The sequence below is a fragment of the Dromiciops gliroides genome, chromosome 3 (assembly GCF_019393635.1).
Source record: "Dromiciops gliroides isolate mDroGli1 chromosome 3, mDroGli1.pri, whole genome shotgun sequence".
In the NCBI taxonomy this organism is placed as follows: domain Eukaryota; kingdom Metazoa; phylum Chordata; class Mammalia; order Microbiotheria; family Microbiotheriidae; genus Dromiciops; species Dromiciops gliroides.
The window spans coordinates 124,925,470-124,944,851 of NC_057863.1; the positions used below are offsets into that span (position 1 = coordinate 124,925,470).

General features: G+C 36.9%; 1 protein-coding gene across 7 annotated transcripts in view; it reads right to left on the reverse strand.

The window, feature by feature from the left end:
- The window catches only part of TBC1D4 (TBC1 domain family member 4), a 215,230-nt gene that overhangs the window by 66,577 nt on the left and 129,271 nt on the right, over nt 1–19,382 (reverse strand). For all 7 annotated transcript variants that reach the window (XM_043996158.1, XM_043996157.1, XM_043996156.1 and 4 more), the window contains exons 5-7: nt 13,031–13,163; nt 2,352–2,443; nt 1,931–2,041 (exon numbers count right to left, since the gene is read on the reverse strand). In XM_043996158.1, the coding sequence (XP_043852093.1) occupies nt 1,931–2,041; nt 2,352–2,443; nt 13,031–13,163 (336 nt within the window). The remainder of the gene's footprint in view (nt 1–1,930; nt 2,042–2,351; nt 2,444–13,030; nt 13,164–19,382) is intronic.

Consider the following 19,382-nt stretch of genomic DNA (forward strand, 5'->3'; position numbering starts at 1 on the left):
AGTTTATATCCACAAAAAGAAGAAAAGTATTCATAAAAGCGTCTGTGAATCTGCTCTAGAAAGGACTTGTGTAACCTTTTAAGTACACACTGTGGGAATTGGAAAAAAGGGTAAATGAGATGGTGGTTATCCTAGCTTCTCATTGATGCTAGGGCAGTCTAGTGTCTCATCTCCCACCTCTGCCCATGCAGCTCCCAGGGTGTGGCCATGAGGAGAGACAGTCAGACTTCTGAGGTCAGACTTGAGGCTGGGGATTCACCCTAAGGCATGTACTTTTTATGGGGAAAAGAGTCAAAAGGGAGTTTAAAAATGGCAGGTTGCCCCCTTCTCTTTTTCACCTCCAAGTTCTTCTGCTATCACTGCCCCAGACCCTTCCTGTTCAGCACTGCCTCTCCTCTACCCTGTATTTTATGGTTTTTTTCATGGTTATTGTATTAAGTAAAATACATATTATCAGAATTAATGTTTTGTTATAAGAAATTAAATGCAGAAGCATGTATTTTCAGCAATCTCAGCAAAAAATTAGAATTTTTGGTGGTCCCATGAACCTAACCCCCTATTTTCCATAGGTTCAATATATCAAGAGTTAGACATGACTAAAGAACTGAACAACAGCAATGCTTAGTACTCCTGATACAAAGAAAGGCTAAAGAAAGCCCCTGCCCTCTGGGGAGCTAACAAGCTAATGGAGACAACAAGAAAATAAATACATCCCATTAAGCTACATACAGGATAAATAGAAAATATTCAACAGAGAGAAGGCACTAGAATTAAGGATTGGAAAAAAGCTTTAAAAAAGATGAGGAGAGGGCATATTACATGTATGAGGGACAGCCAGAGAAAATACAAAGTGATAAGGGCCTCAGCTAGGCTGACAACAATGAAAATGAAATGGAAGGGACACATGCAAGATATGATGAAAGAATAAAGAGCACCTGGTGACTGACTAGATATGACTGGAGAGTATGAACCATAGATGACTCTAAAATTTACTGATGATACCACCAGAAGAAATAAAAATGTCAAGAGGGAAAGCTACTTTTGGCACAAAGTTCATGCTCTTTCCCATGTCCCTTCAGCATAACAAATTATGAACTGATCTTTGTATGGTAAAACAAGAAACAGTATCTGTGTTTACTTTGCATTTATTTGTAACGTCATTTTGTTTAAAGATTATACTGTGCCTAATGTTCCTCTCCCCCAGAATGAGTATGGTTAAAAGAGCTAAACTGTGATTTAGTTTGTGGAAGGAGTTTTCATAAACATAGGATCATGTTACTACTTCTTGTTCTGCTGATGTACCTTGCAGGGTTCCTAAGAATTTATTCAAATAACATTACTTAGAGTTCACATTTGTACCTGCATGACAAATCTTGTGAGTTGGGTAGTATAATTTTACAGATAAGAAAAAGAAGGCTCAATGAGGTTAATGGACTTGCTTGAGATCACAAAGTTACTAAAAGGCAGTAAAAGGGCTTAAACCTAGGTCTTATGACTCCAAATCCAATGATCTCATGACTACCCTGCAGTCTCTATTAGGTTAATCAGAAAACCAAAACAAAATAATACACCTAATAGCTCTAGTGTCCTGTATTATTTATACACATATGTCATCTGATTCTATTCCAGAAACATTCTAATCTTTTTTTTTTAAAATCAATAAAACAATGTTTTTTAAAATCATAGTTCTAATGCAGTTAGTAGCTTTCCTATAAAACTTCCAAAAACTGAAAGATCTACAAAAAGTATATATAGTTCCCAGGATTTTAGTGCAAAGGAATACTAGAATTTAAGGTAAAGAAAATTTTCGTTTACCCCTTCTGCTATTTTGGCTAAATCTGAGCAATTTTCAAAAGACCCCTCAATATTATAGTGGTGGACTTTATATAGACATAGACCAACTAAGAGAAGAAAAAAAAAAACATTTTACCGACTGATTTTCTCCAATATGGATGTGGGTCTTTTGTTTAGTTTCACACAATTGCCTCAAATGCAGAATTACAAGTTCATTTTCTTCTTGGTCATTTACTGGCTTCATTTTCTGATGAAAATAACAGAACAAAACAAAAACAACTTTTTAGCAATGGAGCTTCTATTATTTTAGTTATTCTCACTCTTAATTTGGCTGGAAAAGAAAATATCAATACTAAGCAAATAAAATATTAGCTATTTTTTACAGTAAAGTCTATATTTACACTTTAGAAATGACTTATTAAGTGATAAGAACATGACCCATCCATCTGTAACTTTAGTAAGGGGAATAAGAGTAAAATAATCTTGTAAACACATAGTCAGGTGCTGTCACTTACTATTACATATCTCCAACTTTTAAATTTTTTTAATCTTATTACCTGAACACGTTCAAAAATGTCAGCCTGTTCATTATCTGTCAATGATGAGAGATGTCTCTGTATTACTAGTTTGGCTCTTGGTGGATAAAGGCCTAAAAAAAAATCAGAAGAAATATGAAATATATCATAGAACAAATTTCATTCCAAATCAGTCACTAATGCCTATCTTCACAGCTATATATTCAAAACAATCGATCTTCTTCCCAATAAGATAAATAAATCTGCTATCTATGTCTTTATCTGGGTCACTAAGGAAAACAGGGAACAGCAGCAGACCAAAGATATACCTCTCAGGAGTACTCCAACTGGAGCTCTTGCTCAAGGAAAACATCAAATCATCAATCAACATGTTTTACACCTAGTCATCCAACCGATTTTAAATCCACTTAACAAGCCTAAAATTCTAACTGTGATGTTTAAAATCTAATGAATGCTAGCTGTGTGACCCTGGGCAAGTCACTTAAGCCTCATTGCCCCACCAAAAAAAAAAAATCTAATGAGTGGCCGCCTTAAATTAGAAGCTTTAGCACCAGTCTTTGGGCATTAAGCATTTATTAAAGTATATCAGGGGTTAGCAAAGAGAGAGAGAGAGAGGAAAGACAGCCTTCATCTAGCTATCTAAGAGAGAGAGTGTGTCCCTGCCGCCAACAGCCACCTCCACTACTTCTCTCAGAAGACCCCTGTGAAACAGGAAGCAGGGCTGTCCTCACACACAGCTCCAAACTAACTGGCTGGTAGCACTGATTGACAAGACAAACAGGCAGTTCTACAGGCATAACTTCCAGATGCCAGGCGACTCGTGGATGCCAAGTCACATGTTTTCTTTTCGGGAGGAGAGGGGCACTCTGATTCTTACAATGTCCCTCTCAGCAGGATGGTGGTGCTCCGATTCTCACACTCCCCCCTGTGCTTTATGTGAAGAAACAGCATTTCCTCACATGAAGCAATAGCATTACAAATACTTATGATTAACAAAGTAAAGGGAATGAAAAGAAAGAAAAAGAAATTGAATGACACATTAACAAAGGCTAAAGGGGGCACTCCCCTTTTAGCAGGCGGACATTACAAACAGAGAAAAACTAAAGGGAGCACTTCCCTTTAGTAAGTGGACATTATAAACAGTGTATACAATGTGGAAAAGGAAAACAGGAAAATGTCCATTTAAGTCTTTGGAAGTCTTTTCTAAGATGATTCCTGGGATGTTCTTTGGGTGTAGTTGTGGAATGTCTTTCAGGTATTTCAGATACTGGTAATCAGCTGGGAAATTTTCCTACAAAACTGCACTTAACACAACTTTAAATACCTTTGCCAATAATCAAATCAAACAATGAGAGTTCTCAAAAACATGTCTAAGGAAATTCAGAATCTTTTAGAGATTGTCCAGTTGTTACACATGAAACATATAATAAAAACAAAAAATTGAAACATTCTCTAAAACTTAATATTACTACACTCCCCACTGTGGAGAACAAATTGAGAAGACAACTGTGATATTAATTTAGAAAAAAAAATTTTGGGGTTTCATCACTTTTTGCATCATTTGCCTAATTATGCTCATGCCATTATGAGAAATTAAAGAATCTAATATAATTGGTAGCAGATGTCAAGGCCAAATCCAACAATGCATTCATCATGACATCTGAGATAATTATGGGGGTTACCATAAAAGAACAGAGTAGTCAGGCTTAATCAGATGCATAGGATTGAGATGACCATGATATCAAGCAAATAGGAGGGGGAATTGAAGTCAAGTGTCAAATGAGATGGCATAACCCAGCCACCCAGTGCCATGTGGAGGAAAATTAAACCAAGAAAATCCAACCTCAACTCTTGCCAACAGCCGTTTTCTTGGTCTTTCCCAAAGCACTGCAGTACCTGGACTTTGTGCATATCTCCCCTTTTTTGACAGTTTGATGTCTGCTCTTGTATGTATTCCTCTTGTGACGGGCTGGCATCTTGGCCAACTGGCATCTGATAACTCAGAATGAAGGCAATTAATGTCTTAAATGATAAATTTCCATAATCCAAGTCTAATATGGATTTTAAAATTGAAGATAATGATTGCAAAAAATATGAATGTGCCTTGACTCAGAATATAATATGCAATTATGCAATAATTTCAAGTAATAACCTCTTTTTTACTAAGTATACAATTACTTTTGTGAAAAATCAGAACATATTTTAATACAAATTAAAACACAATCTTAAAAGAATAAGAATCTCTACAAAGATAAGTCCGTAATATTGAGTTCAAAATGTAGTAGGTGCAATAGCATAAAAAAGAAACCCCTATATAACATTTAAACTAACTTTTTAAATTAAATTTTTAGTAAGTCTAGAATATTTTTTGTTTCAATATCTAAAATCCCCAAATTGCATATTATAATATTATTTTGCAAAATATGTCCCTATTTATGGCAATAATACATTTGATTACATGAATATGAAAAAAACTTTTGCAAATGTTCCCCTCTTTTTTTTTAAAATGCTTATCAAAAATAATACTTCCAGAATTAATTTACACTTGCCATGGCAACCAATTTGCCAGGGAAATGCTTTATAGAAATTGATCAAATAGTCAGTTGGAAAAAATAAACAATTTAGAATATGGGAGCACAATCCTCCCAGAATTAATATTGTAATTATGAAATCCAAACCATCTTGCTGCATTGGTTCAAAATTGGAGAGATAGATGAATAGAACAAAATACACGTGGAAGAATAAGAGACAATGAAATTCAATGGTCTATATGTGCTGGTACTGGTTTCACATGGGAGCAATGTATCCATGAGTCCTTCTCTCCGATTTTGATGGCAGTTGGAGTTGTTAGCAAACCTTGGAAAGGACCTTCCCAAGCTGGCTGGGTCCCACTAGTCTGCTGAAAATTTTTGATATATACACTGTTTCCTGGTTTCAAATCATGTAAGGAGAAGTCCAAGGGACCAGCCTATACTGCTGCTCCTGCCTCATGGAGTTCTTGTGGTCTGGCTTGTAATTCCTGTATATAGGAAGCAACAGAGGTATCTCCCCCTACCAATGATGTATATACTGGGGAAAAAGGTTTTGTTTGGATAGGAGGATATATGTGGTTCTCCTCTTAGCCTGCTGTGCAGGTAGAACAGTGCCAAGGGTAGAATATCAGGCCACTTCAAATGAGTTTCAGTGCACAATTTGCCAATCATGCTCTTAAGCTCATATGTTCCACCTGGCCTGAGCTTTGTGGATGGTAGGGTGTATGGAACTTTGGAGTTACTCCCAGGAAAGAGTAAATTTGGGATAAAACAGAATCAGTAAAATGTGTGCCTTTGTCAGAATCAATGTGGGCTGGTGGGCCAAAGCAAGGGACCATTTCTTTTTTTTTTTTTTTCCCTTTTTTTTGGCAGGGCAATGGGGGTTAAGTGACTTGCCCAGGGTCACACAGCTAGTAAGTGTCAAGTGTTTGAGGCCAGATTTGAAGTCAGGTCCTCCTGAATCCAGGGCTGGTGCTTTATCCATTGTGCCACCTCCTACTCCTCCCATGGCCATGCCCCTTGATCCTCCTGCCCGGAAGTCACAAGATATAATCCACGTTTCTCAGGTCATGAGCTTGTGCATGCACACCTTTCTCTACCTGCTTTTCCAGGTTCTACTCTGTTACAAGAGCAAACAACCATAGCCCTACCCCAACTAAACTGTGATTCTGACTCAACCTGCTGTGGTTCTCCCAAACCCTTTAAATTCCAGATATGCTCATTTTGTTTATAATTTTGTAATCTGCTTTTGTCTTTAATTAGTAACCTTATAAAGCATTTGTATTATGAAAGGACCAATAGAGAAAAAAAACAAGAGACACTTAAGCTGAATACAGATGTACATGACAAGTCTCATCATCATAGTTCAAGATTCAGCTTCTTTTTGCCACAGAGAGGTACATATTTTGCAGAAATGTAGAAGCAGCAAGGTATTAATATGAGTATTGGGGATTTTAGATATCAGAATCAAAAGTGTTCTAAATTCACTTAGAGAAATAATGTCAGTTCAGAGGTTACATAGGATTTCTATGCTATTACATCTACATTTTGAAATTAACAGTATGGGTTTATTTTCATAGAGATTTTCACACTTTTAAGACTGTTTTATACTTAGTTTTAAAAAAGTGGGAGAATATTTGTAAAAGCTTTTTATAGTCATGTGATCAACTTTATATTTTGTAATACTCTTATTAATGTTAAGTTTATATTCATTTAGATTTCCCCAGTTTGAATTTCATTGTCTTTTATTTTTCCATGTATATTTTGTTGTATTCATTTATCTCTATTTTTTAAACAATGCAAGATGGTTTTGATTTCATAATATAATGTTAATTCTGAGAGTATTGTGCTCCCATATTCTAAATTATTTGCTTTTTTTTTTCCAACTGATTATTTGATCAAACTCTATAAAGCATTTCCCTGGCAAATTCGTTGCCATGGCAAGTGTAAATTGATTCTAGAAGTATTATTTTTGATAAGCATATTTTTTTAAAAAGAGGGGAACATTTGCAAAAGTTTTTTCTTTTCTCATATTTATGTAATCTAAGTTATTATTGCCATAAATAGGGATATATTATATAATATAATACTATGCTGTTTGGGTATTTTATGTATTTTTAAAATTTTTTTAATTTTAAAGTCATTTTAAATGTTATATAAGGGTTTTGTTTATGCTATTGCAACTACATTTTGAATTCAATAGTATGAGCTTATTTTTGTAAAGAGTCTTATTCGTTTAAGATTGTGTTGTGTTTCCTTTTTTTTTTAAAGCAGGTCAATTGGGGTTAAGTGACTTGCCCAGGGTCACACAGCTAATAAGTGTTAAGTGTCTGAGGCCGGATTTGAACTCAGGTTCTCCTGAATCCAGGACTGGTGCTCTATCCACTGCACCACCTAGCTGTCCCAATTGTGTTGTGTTTTAACTTGTATTTAAATATGTTCTGATTTTTCACAAAAAGTAATTGTATACTTAGTAAAAAAGGGGGGGTATTTGAAACTGTTGCATTAATTGTATATTATATTCTGAGTCAAGGTACATTCACATTTTTTGCAATCATTATTATCCTCAATTTTTAAATCCATATGAGACTTGGATTATGGGAATTTATCATTTAAGACATTAATTGCCTTCATTCTGAGTTATCAGATGCCAGTTGGCCAGGATGCCATTTGATCACAGGAGGAATACATGCAAGAGCAGACACTGAACTGTCACATGAGGGGAGACATGCATGAAGTCAAGGTACAGCTGAAGGAACAGCTTTTGACAAACATTGAGGTTGGTTTCTCTTGGTTTAATTATTTTCCCCACAATATTGTACAGATGGCTGGAAGTTTTCATCCCACCCATCTCATTCTGCACCTGGCTCCTATGCCCCCTCCTATATGCCTGATGCCATAGACGTCTCAATCCCATGCATCTCATTAAGTCTGACTGAGTTTCTTCCAATATGTTCAGTAGCATGGAAGTATTTTAAGCCTGGCATACTGCATGAGCAGTATATATTGCTCAAGTGTGGGAATGCTCATATCCCATCATTTCTCTGTTCTTTTATGGTAACCCCCATAATTATCTCAGGTGTCATGATAAATACAGTGTTGAATTTGGCCTTGACATCTGTTACCAATTATATTAAATTTTTTAATTTCTCATAATGGCATGAGGATAATTAGGCAGATGATGCAAAAAATGATGAAACAAAGATAAAAATTATTTTTAAAATTAATATCACAGTTGTCTTTTCAATTTATTCTCCACAGTGGGGACTGTAGTAATATTAAGTTTTAGAGAATGTTTCAACTTTTGTTTTATTATATGTTTCATGTATAACAACTAAGATTCTGAATTCCCTTGGACGTTTTTAAGAATTCTCAGTTTGATTTGATTATTGACAAAGCTATTTAAAAGTTGTGTTAAGCTCAATTTTGTAGGAAATTTTCCTGACTGATTACCAGCATCCAAACATCTGAAGAGTCTTCCATTCCATGACTACACCCAGAGGACATCCCAAGAATCATCCGAGAAAAGACTTCCAAAGACTTAAATGGACATTTCCCTGTTTTCCTTTTCCACATTGTATACACTGTTTATAATGTCCACTTACTAAAGGGGAGTGCCCCCTCTCATTTTTCTGCTTGTGATGTCCACCTGCTAATAGGGGCGTGCCCCCTTTAGCCTTTGTCAATGTGTTGCTCAATTCCTTTTTCTCTCTTTTCATTCCCTTTACTTGGTTAGTCATAAGCATCTGTAATGTTATTGCTTCATGTGAGGAAATCATGTTTCTTCACTTGAAGCACAGGGGGGACTGTAACAATTGGAGTGACACCACCTGCTGGAGAGTTACTGTAGGAAAGTTCCACCATGAGGAGAAGGCGTCTGAGGGCAAGTCATGTGGCTTGGAAGGTCAGTTCCTTGGTGTCAGGAAGTGATGTTTGCTCATGGGTACTGTCTATCAAAGCTATCAGCCAATTAGCTTGGAGCTGTGTGTGTGTGTGTGTGGATGGGATGTTCCCAGTTTCAGAGGAGGCTTGTGGAACAAAGAAGGGGTGAGTCTTGCTCTCTCGCGCTCTCTTTCACAAGGACCGAAGTGGAGCAGGAGACACTGGCTCCCTGAGATAGATAACTGAATCTAGGCCTCTCTCTCTTCACCAAATTCTTATTCTCCTTAATAAATGCTTAAAAGTCTAAACTCTTGCTAAAGCTTATAATTTATTGGCGACCATTCATTAGATATTTTAGATAGTATAGCTAGATAGCAATTTTACACAGTCTTGAATCTTCTCTCCTCTTCTACAGGACTATTCAAAGATAACAGACAGGAACTCTTTTTCATTACTCTAAGATGTTGTAAATGTCCAGACCTGATAGCATGAACTTCATTTGGGGTAGCTAGGCACTCTCAACCATCTTCTCGCTTGTTTTAGGCCTCAAATCCTTGTAAGCCAAGAATTTGGTAAAACCTCAAAGAAATTGTGCTCTTCTGAAATGGCTTTTGAGAAGGCAGTGTCACTTCCAAACCAGGATGAGACATCCATTGCATGAGACTGTCCGCTGTACTCTTCCCACAACTGGCATTCCCCAGAAAACTGAAGGCAAATTCAGCTGTTCCATTCATTCAGCTAAGTTGAACTAAATATTACAATTCTCTTTATTTGCTCCACACTATTATATATTTTATGGAGTTACTAGTAACAAGGCTATAACCTTGACTACCAAGAACACATGCCCTGGCACATGAAGTCAAGCCCTGTAATACCATGGACTCTCAGTCTCTAGTCAGTGCACCCCACAAACTTACTAACTCATGATAACGTTTCTAGCCTGCAATAATTAACACATGCTCCCTGTACTCTAAACCAGCTCCAAAAATGCAACACCAAGGAGTCTAACAAGCTCAACATCTACCTACTCATATTTATTTTTCTCTGCCACTTACTACTTTTATGGCCCTGGACAAATCATTTAATCTCTCGGAGCCTCAGTTTCCTCAACTAGAAAATTAGTTGGAATAAATGACCTCAAAGATCTCTTCCATCTCAATCTGATTCTACAACTCAATACAACCACTAACATTCCTGCTTCCATGCTCCTGAGTTCAGTATCCATGTTGGCTTCCAGTCATCTCAAAGCTACATATTTTTGCATTCTGGCTGGTTCTTGATACTCCTAAAGAGTTCCTTCACAACTACAAATCTTTATTCTCCTTCGTAACTGAGCAGAAAAAAAACCTGTCTCTGTTTTCTCCTCCCAGTTCCAAAGAATTACAAACTCCTGACAAACTGGAGTATTCATCATCCTTGAGAATACTAAAGGACTCAATACCTCCTAGATATTCTAGGATCTGGCTCTACTGATTATCTCTACTTTCTCTTTCTTCTTCAATTACTCCCGCTATTGATTACTTCCTTTGGCCAACAAACATTCTGAGGCCTACTCTATGTCATTTTAAAAAGCAAAAACACTCCCTTTGATTCTTTGACCCAGTTTTATATTAGCATCCTATTCAAAGTACCTTAATAATTTCTAAAAGGAAATTATATTGGAAATAGCAAAAATATGATTATAAGACACACATGCAATAAAATCCCAATGTAGAGGTATAAATAGGATGGCAGTAAGTGAAAGGGATAGAGGAAGTCCCTCGCTCTGTAAATATCCTTCTCACTGAATAAGCTACTTAAATGGAGGTAGAAATACAGGAGTGTTCTGGGATATGCCTGTGTCATGCCAGGCCCCTGGTAGTTTAGGTCTGACGTTGGAATGAAATGAAATGCTGAAAGACTGACATAGTCATAGCAAAGGATGGGCAGTGAAGACACTGAACACTGATGCAATCACAGATCCTCTACTTCCAAGTTGCCATCATCATCAGCCAGTCAAGCATCCTAGAGTGGCTGCGGCTCCTCATGTCTGTGTATACTCAGGTGAAAAGGAAGTAATGTCAACAGCTTGAGCCTCTAGTTCTCTGAACCAATTAATTCTCTAGGACGGTTTCAATACCTTTTGAGGAAAACTTCATATGGGGGAAAAGCATTTAGGAAACTGTTCCCAACATAGGAAGAAAAAAGACAGACACTGACACAAGAATCTAAAAGGAGATTTGTGGGATGGAAATCTCCTCTCTGCCCATTGTCCTGAAGAAGTTCATTTCTGCCTCCAGTTGTTTATCTTTTATAGGACAGGGATTTTAAATTTTTCTCCAGGTTCTATTATCTGTTTACATTATCTCCTGTAAATCAACTTCAAGCTGGCTAATAAACAAGATTGCAGAGTGTTGAAAAAGGCTCTGTGATCTTCCAGGGGAGAAATCATTATTTGGCAGACTTCCCGAATGCCTTTTGCTAGAGGATGGATACATCTCACACTTCTTCCAGACTGACCAGTATCCCATCTCTATCCACAATGCTAGTGTGGATTATGCAAATGGTATCAGTGGTGACTAATTTCTTTTATATAAAAGGGAGTGAAGAAAGGGAAAAAAGGAGGGAGGAAAAAAGATGGGAGGGAGGAAGGAAGGAAAGGAGAGAGAAAATACTGGGATTTATTGTGTTTACTATGTGCCTGACATTGTGCTAAGTACTTTACAAATATTATCTCATTTGATCCTCACATCATTTGATCCAACAACCCTGGGAAGTGCTATTATTATCCTCATTTTATAGTTGAGGAAACTGAGGCTGACTGAAATAAATTACTTCCACCAAGTCACACAGCTAGTAAGTGTATGAGGCTTGATTCAAATTCAGGTCTTCCTCACATCAGGTCTAGTGCTCTATCCAATGTGCCAACTAGCTAAAAGAGAAGCAGAGGATATGGGTACTATCGCTAAGTCATAACTGGAATATTTTTCCAATTATCCTTTGGCAACTGTCCTTATTAGCAGAACAAATAGCCTCACTGTCCTCAGCAGCTGCAATTCAGCAGTTCACATTGTCTCACTGAAGAGAAAAGGGGAAAAGGGAACATGTAGGTGCACAACTTCTCTGTACATTTCACCAAGATGGATAACACTTCATGAGCTGTGAATCTCCTTTCTTACTCTCCTCTTTCTGGTATAGTTATTCTAGAATTCTCTGAAAACCATCCTAGCAGTTCCATTTCTTGCTGATAAACATTGGGAGGTATCTCTATGGCAACAAAAGCCTACATAACTTTTAGCCCAATTCCAAGTATATCCCATAGAAGATCATCCCAATCAAACTCATTTCAATAGGATCATTATACACCTTCTAACAAAACTCTATTTGCCAAGTCACAAAATCTTATTGTAACACTGTTTGTCAAGTCACCCAGCGATCGACAGAACTATTTATATGAAACTAACAACCCCCTTCCTCCTGTAATGCTGTCTTACTTCTCATTTTTTTGTGTGTGAATCTAATGAATAAGAGTCTGGAGGGGGAGGTATGGTATTTAGCAGTGAAATTACCATAGACCCCAGAATATCTAAAATAGGATATTCAATTTTTTGTGTTAACAATGTTTTACCTTCAATATTTTATTTCCCTCCCCTAAACAGGTAGCCCAGACTGACAAATGATTTGGGAATGTAGTCTGTAAGACCATGACCTCATGAAATTTCAAATAATTCAAATTTGAATGGTTTTTAATATGTACCAGGAATCAACCCTTAATCACTAAATCCACTTAAGAAATGTCATTATATTCAAAGTTACTAAGAATGGAATCCTCTTCAAGAATTAAAGTCAAATTCTATACAAATATGAGTTTTCACAAAATCGCTTTTTTTTCTTTCTTTCCCTGAGACCTTGGCCGTGCTTTCTCCCTAGAGAATGTGTTTTCAGTCTTTCTTACAGTTCTGAATCTTTATTCAGAAGAATAAATATCTCAATAACAAAAAAGAAATCACTGACCGAAGCAACATTTTATTAGATGAGATTTTTGTCTTCGTTCCCTTCAACAAATATTTGTTCAAGACCTATTTGGGTCAGAGAACCTTGCTAAGGGCAGCTCTTCTCTATCTCCTCCACCTGAACATCCATGAAATACAACATATGCTTCAGTCAGAAACAAAGAATCATTTAACAAAAGTAGAAACTTTTTCTTCTGGTTTAGCAAATACAAGTCAAGTCATCGGGTAGTTATTAAACACCTCCTATGTGCCAAGCAAAACTCAAACTTCTTTTGTGGAGGCCAAGTCAACATACCTTCGATTCTTTCACAGAGTTTGTGCAAAGAGTGCATTGGGCAGGCCTCACACAACTTAATCTGGGTTTTGGCATTCTGAAGGGCAGCAGCTGTGCTGAAGGCTTGTTTCAGGGTGAGCATTACCTCATCAACCTACAAGAAGAAACAAAATTCAATCCTATAAAAGGTTGCTCTTATGGTAGCAAATGAAAAATGTATCCAACAATATGAGACTTTTCATGAACAGACAAAACAATGGGATTTAAGGTGAGGTTTGATTACTGGTTGCCTGGATGTAGTTTTCAAATCAGTCTGACTGAGTGTTCATTTGATCACAGATTAGTTTGCTTTTAAAACTAAATATTTTGACAGATCTCTGAAAGTTAAAAAGATCATTGGCAACATATATCAGAACAGCTTGCTTGCTGGCTATGTCTGTTGTTCTGCTATGAACAACTATCAGTTGTGGTAGTTACCTACTCTTATATAATTTTACTTTTGACATGGTTTTGCGTGGGAGAGGGAAGGAATGACTCAGGTAATCTATTCAATTCAGAAACAAATATTCTGTGGTCAATGTTGTCTCCTCAGAGTTTCTAAATGAGCATCATTCTATTTTTGACCCATGTTAGGTACTGACGAAGCTCTGGGTCCCACCACTGACCTGGCAGCATCTTGGGCCAATTCATTTCTTTTTTGTTCTTTCATTCAATTGGATCAGGAGATTTGAATGGAGCCCTCTAAATTTCCTGGCTGCTACACTTGAGGGCCAAGTAACAGCTCATCTGCAGGCATTGTTCAGTTGTTTATGCTGTGCCCTTGCCTTCTCTGTGATACAACCACAAATACGGTAGTGTGGTTTTCCCACACCCCACAGAACTGAAAAAGGTCAAACTCTATAGTTTGCCTGCAGGCAATTGAGAGCAATAACTCCTTGCCAGAAACACTTCAGATATTCAAAATTAAAATCTTGCTTAGAACATTTTTTTTTTAAACTCTCCCCTACCCTTTGGACTACTTTAAGGATAAGGTACTATTTAAAGTATTAGGTCAACTTCCATATTTGTATGTACAAGGCACTGACTATACATATTAAGAGTCAGATGTATTACTTTTATCCTCCTAAAATGTATACTTGGGAAAACTTCATGTAAGATGGATTTACTCATAGGGCCCTTGGGATGAGTTACTTTATGGTATATTTTCTTTTATTTATTTGTTTGTTTATTTTTTTAGAATTTTCCCCAAGTTACATGTATAAAGAAATTTTCACATTGATTTTTCTGTCTTTTTAAAAAAATTTTTTTAAAGTGAGGCAATTGGGGTTAAATGACTTGCCCAGGGTCACACAGCTAATAAGTGTTAAGCGTCTGAGGCTGGATTTGAACTCAGGTACTCCTGACTCCAGGGCCAGTGTTCTATCCACTGCACCACCTAGCTGCCCCCACATTGATTTTTAAAACTTTGTATTCCAAATTCTCTTCCTTTCTCCTTCCCTATCCCCTCTTACAAACTTAAGCAATTCAATATAAGTTATACATGTACAGTCATGTAAAACATTTCTACATTAGTTAAGCTGTTAAAGAAAACAGACAAAAAACACTTTAGAAAGAGGAACAAAAAAAATCATACTTCAATTTGTATTCAGCTACCATCAGTTCTTTCTCTGTAGATGGATTGCATTTTTCATAAGTCCTTCTGATAGCATCCTGCTGTTAAGGGCTAAAATTCTAGCTAAACTGTCTAAAATATCTAATGAGTGGTCGCCAATAAATTATAAGCTTTAGCAAGAGTTAGACTTTTAAGCATTTATTAAGGAGAATAAGAATTTGGTAAAGAGAGAGAGAAAGGCCTAGATTCCTATCTATTAAAGGGAGAGCACATTTCTAGCTCCGCTCTCCACCAGAGTCCAAAGGAAAGAGCGCCAGACCGAGCGCCAGTCTCTTCCTTCCTCTTCCCACTAGTCTGCGTCACTTCCTCCCCGCCAAAGAAAAGACTCCTGGTCTTGCCCTCAAAGACCTTCGCTTCATGGGCAGAACTCTGCTACAGTAAGTATCCAGCAGGTGGCGTCATTCCAATCGTTACAGTCCCCCCTGTTGTTCCTCAAGAAACAAAATGTTTCCTTGACGGAACAGTAAAAACAATATAATAACTATTGCTAACTAATAATATGTGAACAACAATATAGAAAAGGAAGAGAGGAAAGTTTTGTCCAGAGGGGCGATTTTTTTTTTTGTCCTCATGAACCGACGCTTTGACATTAGTCTTGCAAAGGGAGGGCCTCTGCAGAGAATACATGTTACAGATGGTGTATATTATAACAGAAAGAGAAAAAACAACAAAAACAACAAATCAAAACTGTTCATTTAAAATCTCTGAAAGTCTTTTCTCAGATGTCCTCTAGGTGTAGTCGTGGAATGGAAGTCTTTTCAGGGGTTGATGTGTGGATGCTGGTAATCAGCCAGGAAAATTTCCTACAAAATTGAGCTTAACACAACTTTAAAACAGCTTTGTCAATAATCAAATCAAACAATGAAAGTTCTCAAAAACATGTCTAAGGGAATACAGAATCTTAGTCGTTACACATGAAACATATAATAAAACAAAAATTGAAACATTCTTTAAAATTATAATCTTACTATAGTCCCCCCTTATGGAGGGTAATTGAGAAGACAATTGCTGCGATATTAATTTTTAAAAATAATTTTTATCTTTGTTTCATCACTTTTTGCATCATCTGCCTAATTATCCTCATGCCATTATGAGAAATTAGAAAATCTAATATAATTGGTAACAGGTGTCAAGGCCAAATTCAACACTGTTATTTATCATGACACCTGAGATAATTATGGGGGTTACCATAAAAGAACAGAGAAATGATGGGATATGAGCATTCCCACACTTGAGCAATATGTACTGCCCATACAGTATGCCAGGCTTAAAATAGGTGGATGGAATATATGTCCATGCCACCGAACATATTGGAAGAAACTGAGTCAGACTTAATCAGATGCATGGGATTGAGATGTCCATGGCATCAGGCATATAGGAGGGAGCATAGAAGCCAGGTGTAGAAGTGAGATGGGTGGGATGAATACTTCCAGCCATCTGTACAATATTGTGGGGAAAAATAAAATAAAATATTAAACCAAGAGAATCCAACCTCAACAATAGTCAAAAGCCGTTCTCTCAGCCATACCTTGACTTCATGCATGTCTCCCCTCATGTGACAGTTCAGTGTCTGCTCTTACATGTATTTCTCATTTTGTGATTGGATGGCATCTTGGCCAACTGGCATCTGATAACTCAGAATAACGGCAATTAATGTCTTAAATGATAAATTCCCATAATTTAAAATCTCATATGGATTTAAAAATTGAGGATAATAAATGATTGCAAAAAATGTGAATACATCTTGACTCAGAACACAATATATAATTATGCAACAATTTCAAATAATACCCCTTTTTTTTACTTAGTATACAATTACTTTTTTGAAAAATCTGAACATATTTAAATAAAAGTTAAAGCACAACACAATCTCAAAGAACTTTTTTTTTTGAAAAAAGAAAACTTTTACAAATGTTCCCCTCTTTTTTTTTTTTGGGAATATGCTTATCAAAAATAATACTTCTAGAATCAATTTACACTTGCCATGGCAACCAATTTGCCAGGGAAATGCTTTAAAGAGTTTGATCAAATAATCAGTTGAGGAAAAAAAAAATAACAAAAACAAACAACTCAGAATATGGGAGCACAATACTCCTAGAATTAACATTGTATTATGAAATCAAAACCCTGTTTCAAAATTAGATAGATGAATGAATAGAAGAAAATACACGTGGAATAATAGACAATGAAATTCAAACTAGGGAAATCTAAATGAATATGAACTTAATATCAAAGAGTATTATAAAATATAAACTTGATCACATGACTATAAAAAGCTTTTACAAATATTCTCCTTGTTTTAGAAACTAAGTATAAAACACAATCTCAAATGCATGAAAATCTCTATGAAAATAAACCCATACCATTAATTTCAAAATGTATATATAATAGCATAGAAATCCTATGTAACCTCTGAACTGATACTATTACTCTGAGTGAATTCAGAACACTTTTGATTCCGATATCTAAAATCCCCAATACTCATATCAATACCTTGCTGCTTGCTTCTACATTTCTGTACAATATATACCCTTCCATGCCAAAAGAAGCAGAGTCTTGAACTATGTTGATTGTCATTCTTATTCAGCTTAAGTTTTTCTTCTTTAACCCCTCTATATTGTCTGTCAGTCTTTTCACCATACAAATGCTTTATAAGATTACTAATTAAAGACAAAAGCAGGTTAGCAAAATTATGAACAAAACGAGTATATCTGGAATTTAAAGGGTTTTCTAAGGTTGTCTCAGAAGCACAGCCAGGCTGGGGAAGGGCTGAGCCTGAAGCTGCAAATGTAGTTAGAGAAAGTTGAGCATGCGCATCAAATCTCTGGACTTCCCAGGCAGGGGAAGCAATGGGCTTGGCCATGGGAGGAGTAGAGGGTGGGGTTTGGAGAGGAGGGGAGGGACCAGGGCAATTTGAATCAGACTTGATTTTGAACTCAGGCCTGGATTCCTCTTCCCCCACTTTGCCTCCAGGTGCTAGGGGATTAAAAACTTCTAGAGGGTGGGTCATTGCCTCCAGGCATGCAAAATTAGAGCAACAATTAGTGTTAGAATTGGGAAAAGCTGCAGGAATCTCTTCAGGTTTCTCTGAAAAAGCATGGTTGGGAGAGGGAGTGATATTTCCTTGTGTGAGTAAGTTGCTGGCTCTTTTAACAAAAATAAAAAGAAAAATAGAAAATCCACAAAAACAAAGCATTAACATGATCTTATCCCCCATTTGTCTGGTTAAACAGACTAAAATCAAAAATAGGATAATTAGGGAGTTTAAAAGGTCCATTCGAAAAAATTCAAAGGAAAAACACAGCCAGTACACCAGTACTTAGCAGTTAAAGGGAGAGGGAGGGGAAATTTCTTACCCAACCAGCAGATCAGAAGAAGACTGAGGGTTAGCTTTCCTCTTCGTGGTCAGCCATCTGTTAAGGGCTAAAATTCTAGCTAAACTGTCTAAAATATCTAATGAGTGGTCGCCAATAAATTATAAGCTTTAGCAAGAGTTAGACTTTTAAGCATTTATTAAGGAGAATAAGAATTTGGTAAAGAGAGAGAGAAAGGCCTAGATTCCTATCTATTAAAGGGAGAGCACATTTCTAGCTCCGCTCTCCACCAGAGTCCAAAGGAAAGAGCGCCAGACCGAGCGCCAGTCTCTTCCTTCCTCTTCCCACTAGTCTGCGTCACTTCCTCCCCGCCAAAGAAAAGACTCCTGGTCTTGCCCTCAAAGACCTTCGCTTCATGGGCAGAACTCTGCTACAGTAAGTATCCAGCAGGTGGCGTCATTCCAATCGTTACACTGCTCATCATTTCTTACAGCACAGTAGTGTTCTATCCTAATTCCATCCCACAATATGTTCAGCCCTTCCCCAAGTGATGGGCATCACTTTATGGTATATTTTCAAAAAATCAAGGACTCCAAAATTTGTGAGGGTAAAGTATGACACACATCCTCTTAGCCTGTCTTCACTGTGTTCCATTTTCCAAAAACTATTTTGAATGACACCTATATGTATGGTCAATTTTGTGGATTTATTTGCTTGTTTGGGGGAGGCACTACCTTTTAATAAATTCACTTAAGGATTAGTCTCCTTTTTTTGTGGGGCAATGGGGGTTAAGTGACTTGCCCAGGGTCACACAGCTAGTAAGTATCAAGTGTCTGAGGCCGGATTTGAACTCAGGTCCTCCTGAATCCAGGGCTGGTGCTCTATCCATTGTGCCACCTAGCTGCCCCGTCTCATTTAATCTTAACAACAACTCTAGAAGATAGGTGCTATTATTATCACCATTTTACTGACGCAGAAACTGAGGCAAACAGAGGTTAAGTGGCTTGTCCAGGGTTACACAATATCTAAGGCCAAATCTGAATTAAGGTCTTCCGGATTCCAGGCCCAGTGCTCTATCTACTTTACCACTGAGCATTTTTAAGCAATCCCAATAATTCAAAATCTCATAAGGCTTAAAAGGATCTCAAGGTATTGTCTGGTTCCATCTCTTACCTCATGCAGTTGCACAAACATGTGAGCCATCTAAGATGAATGGTTATCAATCCTAATTTTACAAAGCAACAGGAACAAAATGGCAATCTGTTTCACTGATTCATCACCATAGAGGCAAAAATCTTTGCAAGGCATAGGCTCTGCAGCATTTATCTTTACATTCCAAGTACCTAGCACAGTATCCTACACACTGTAGGTACTTAACAAATATCTG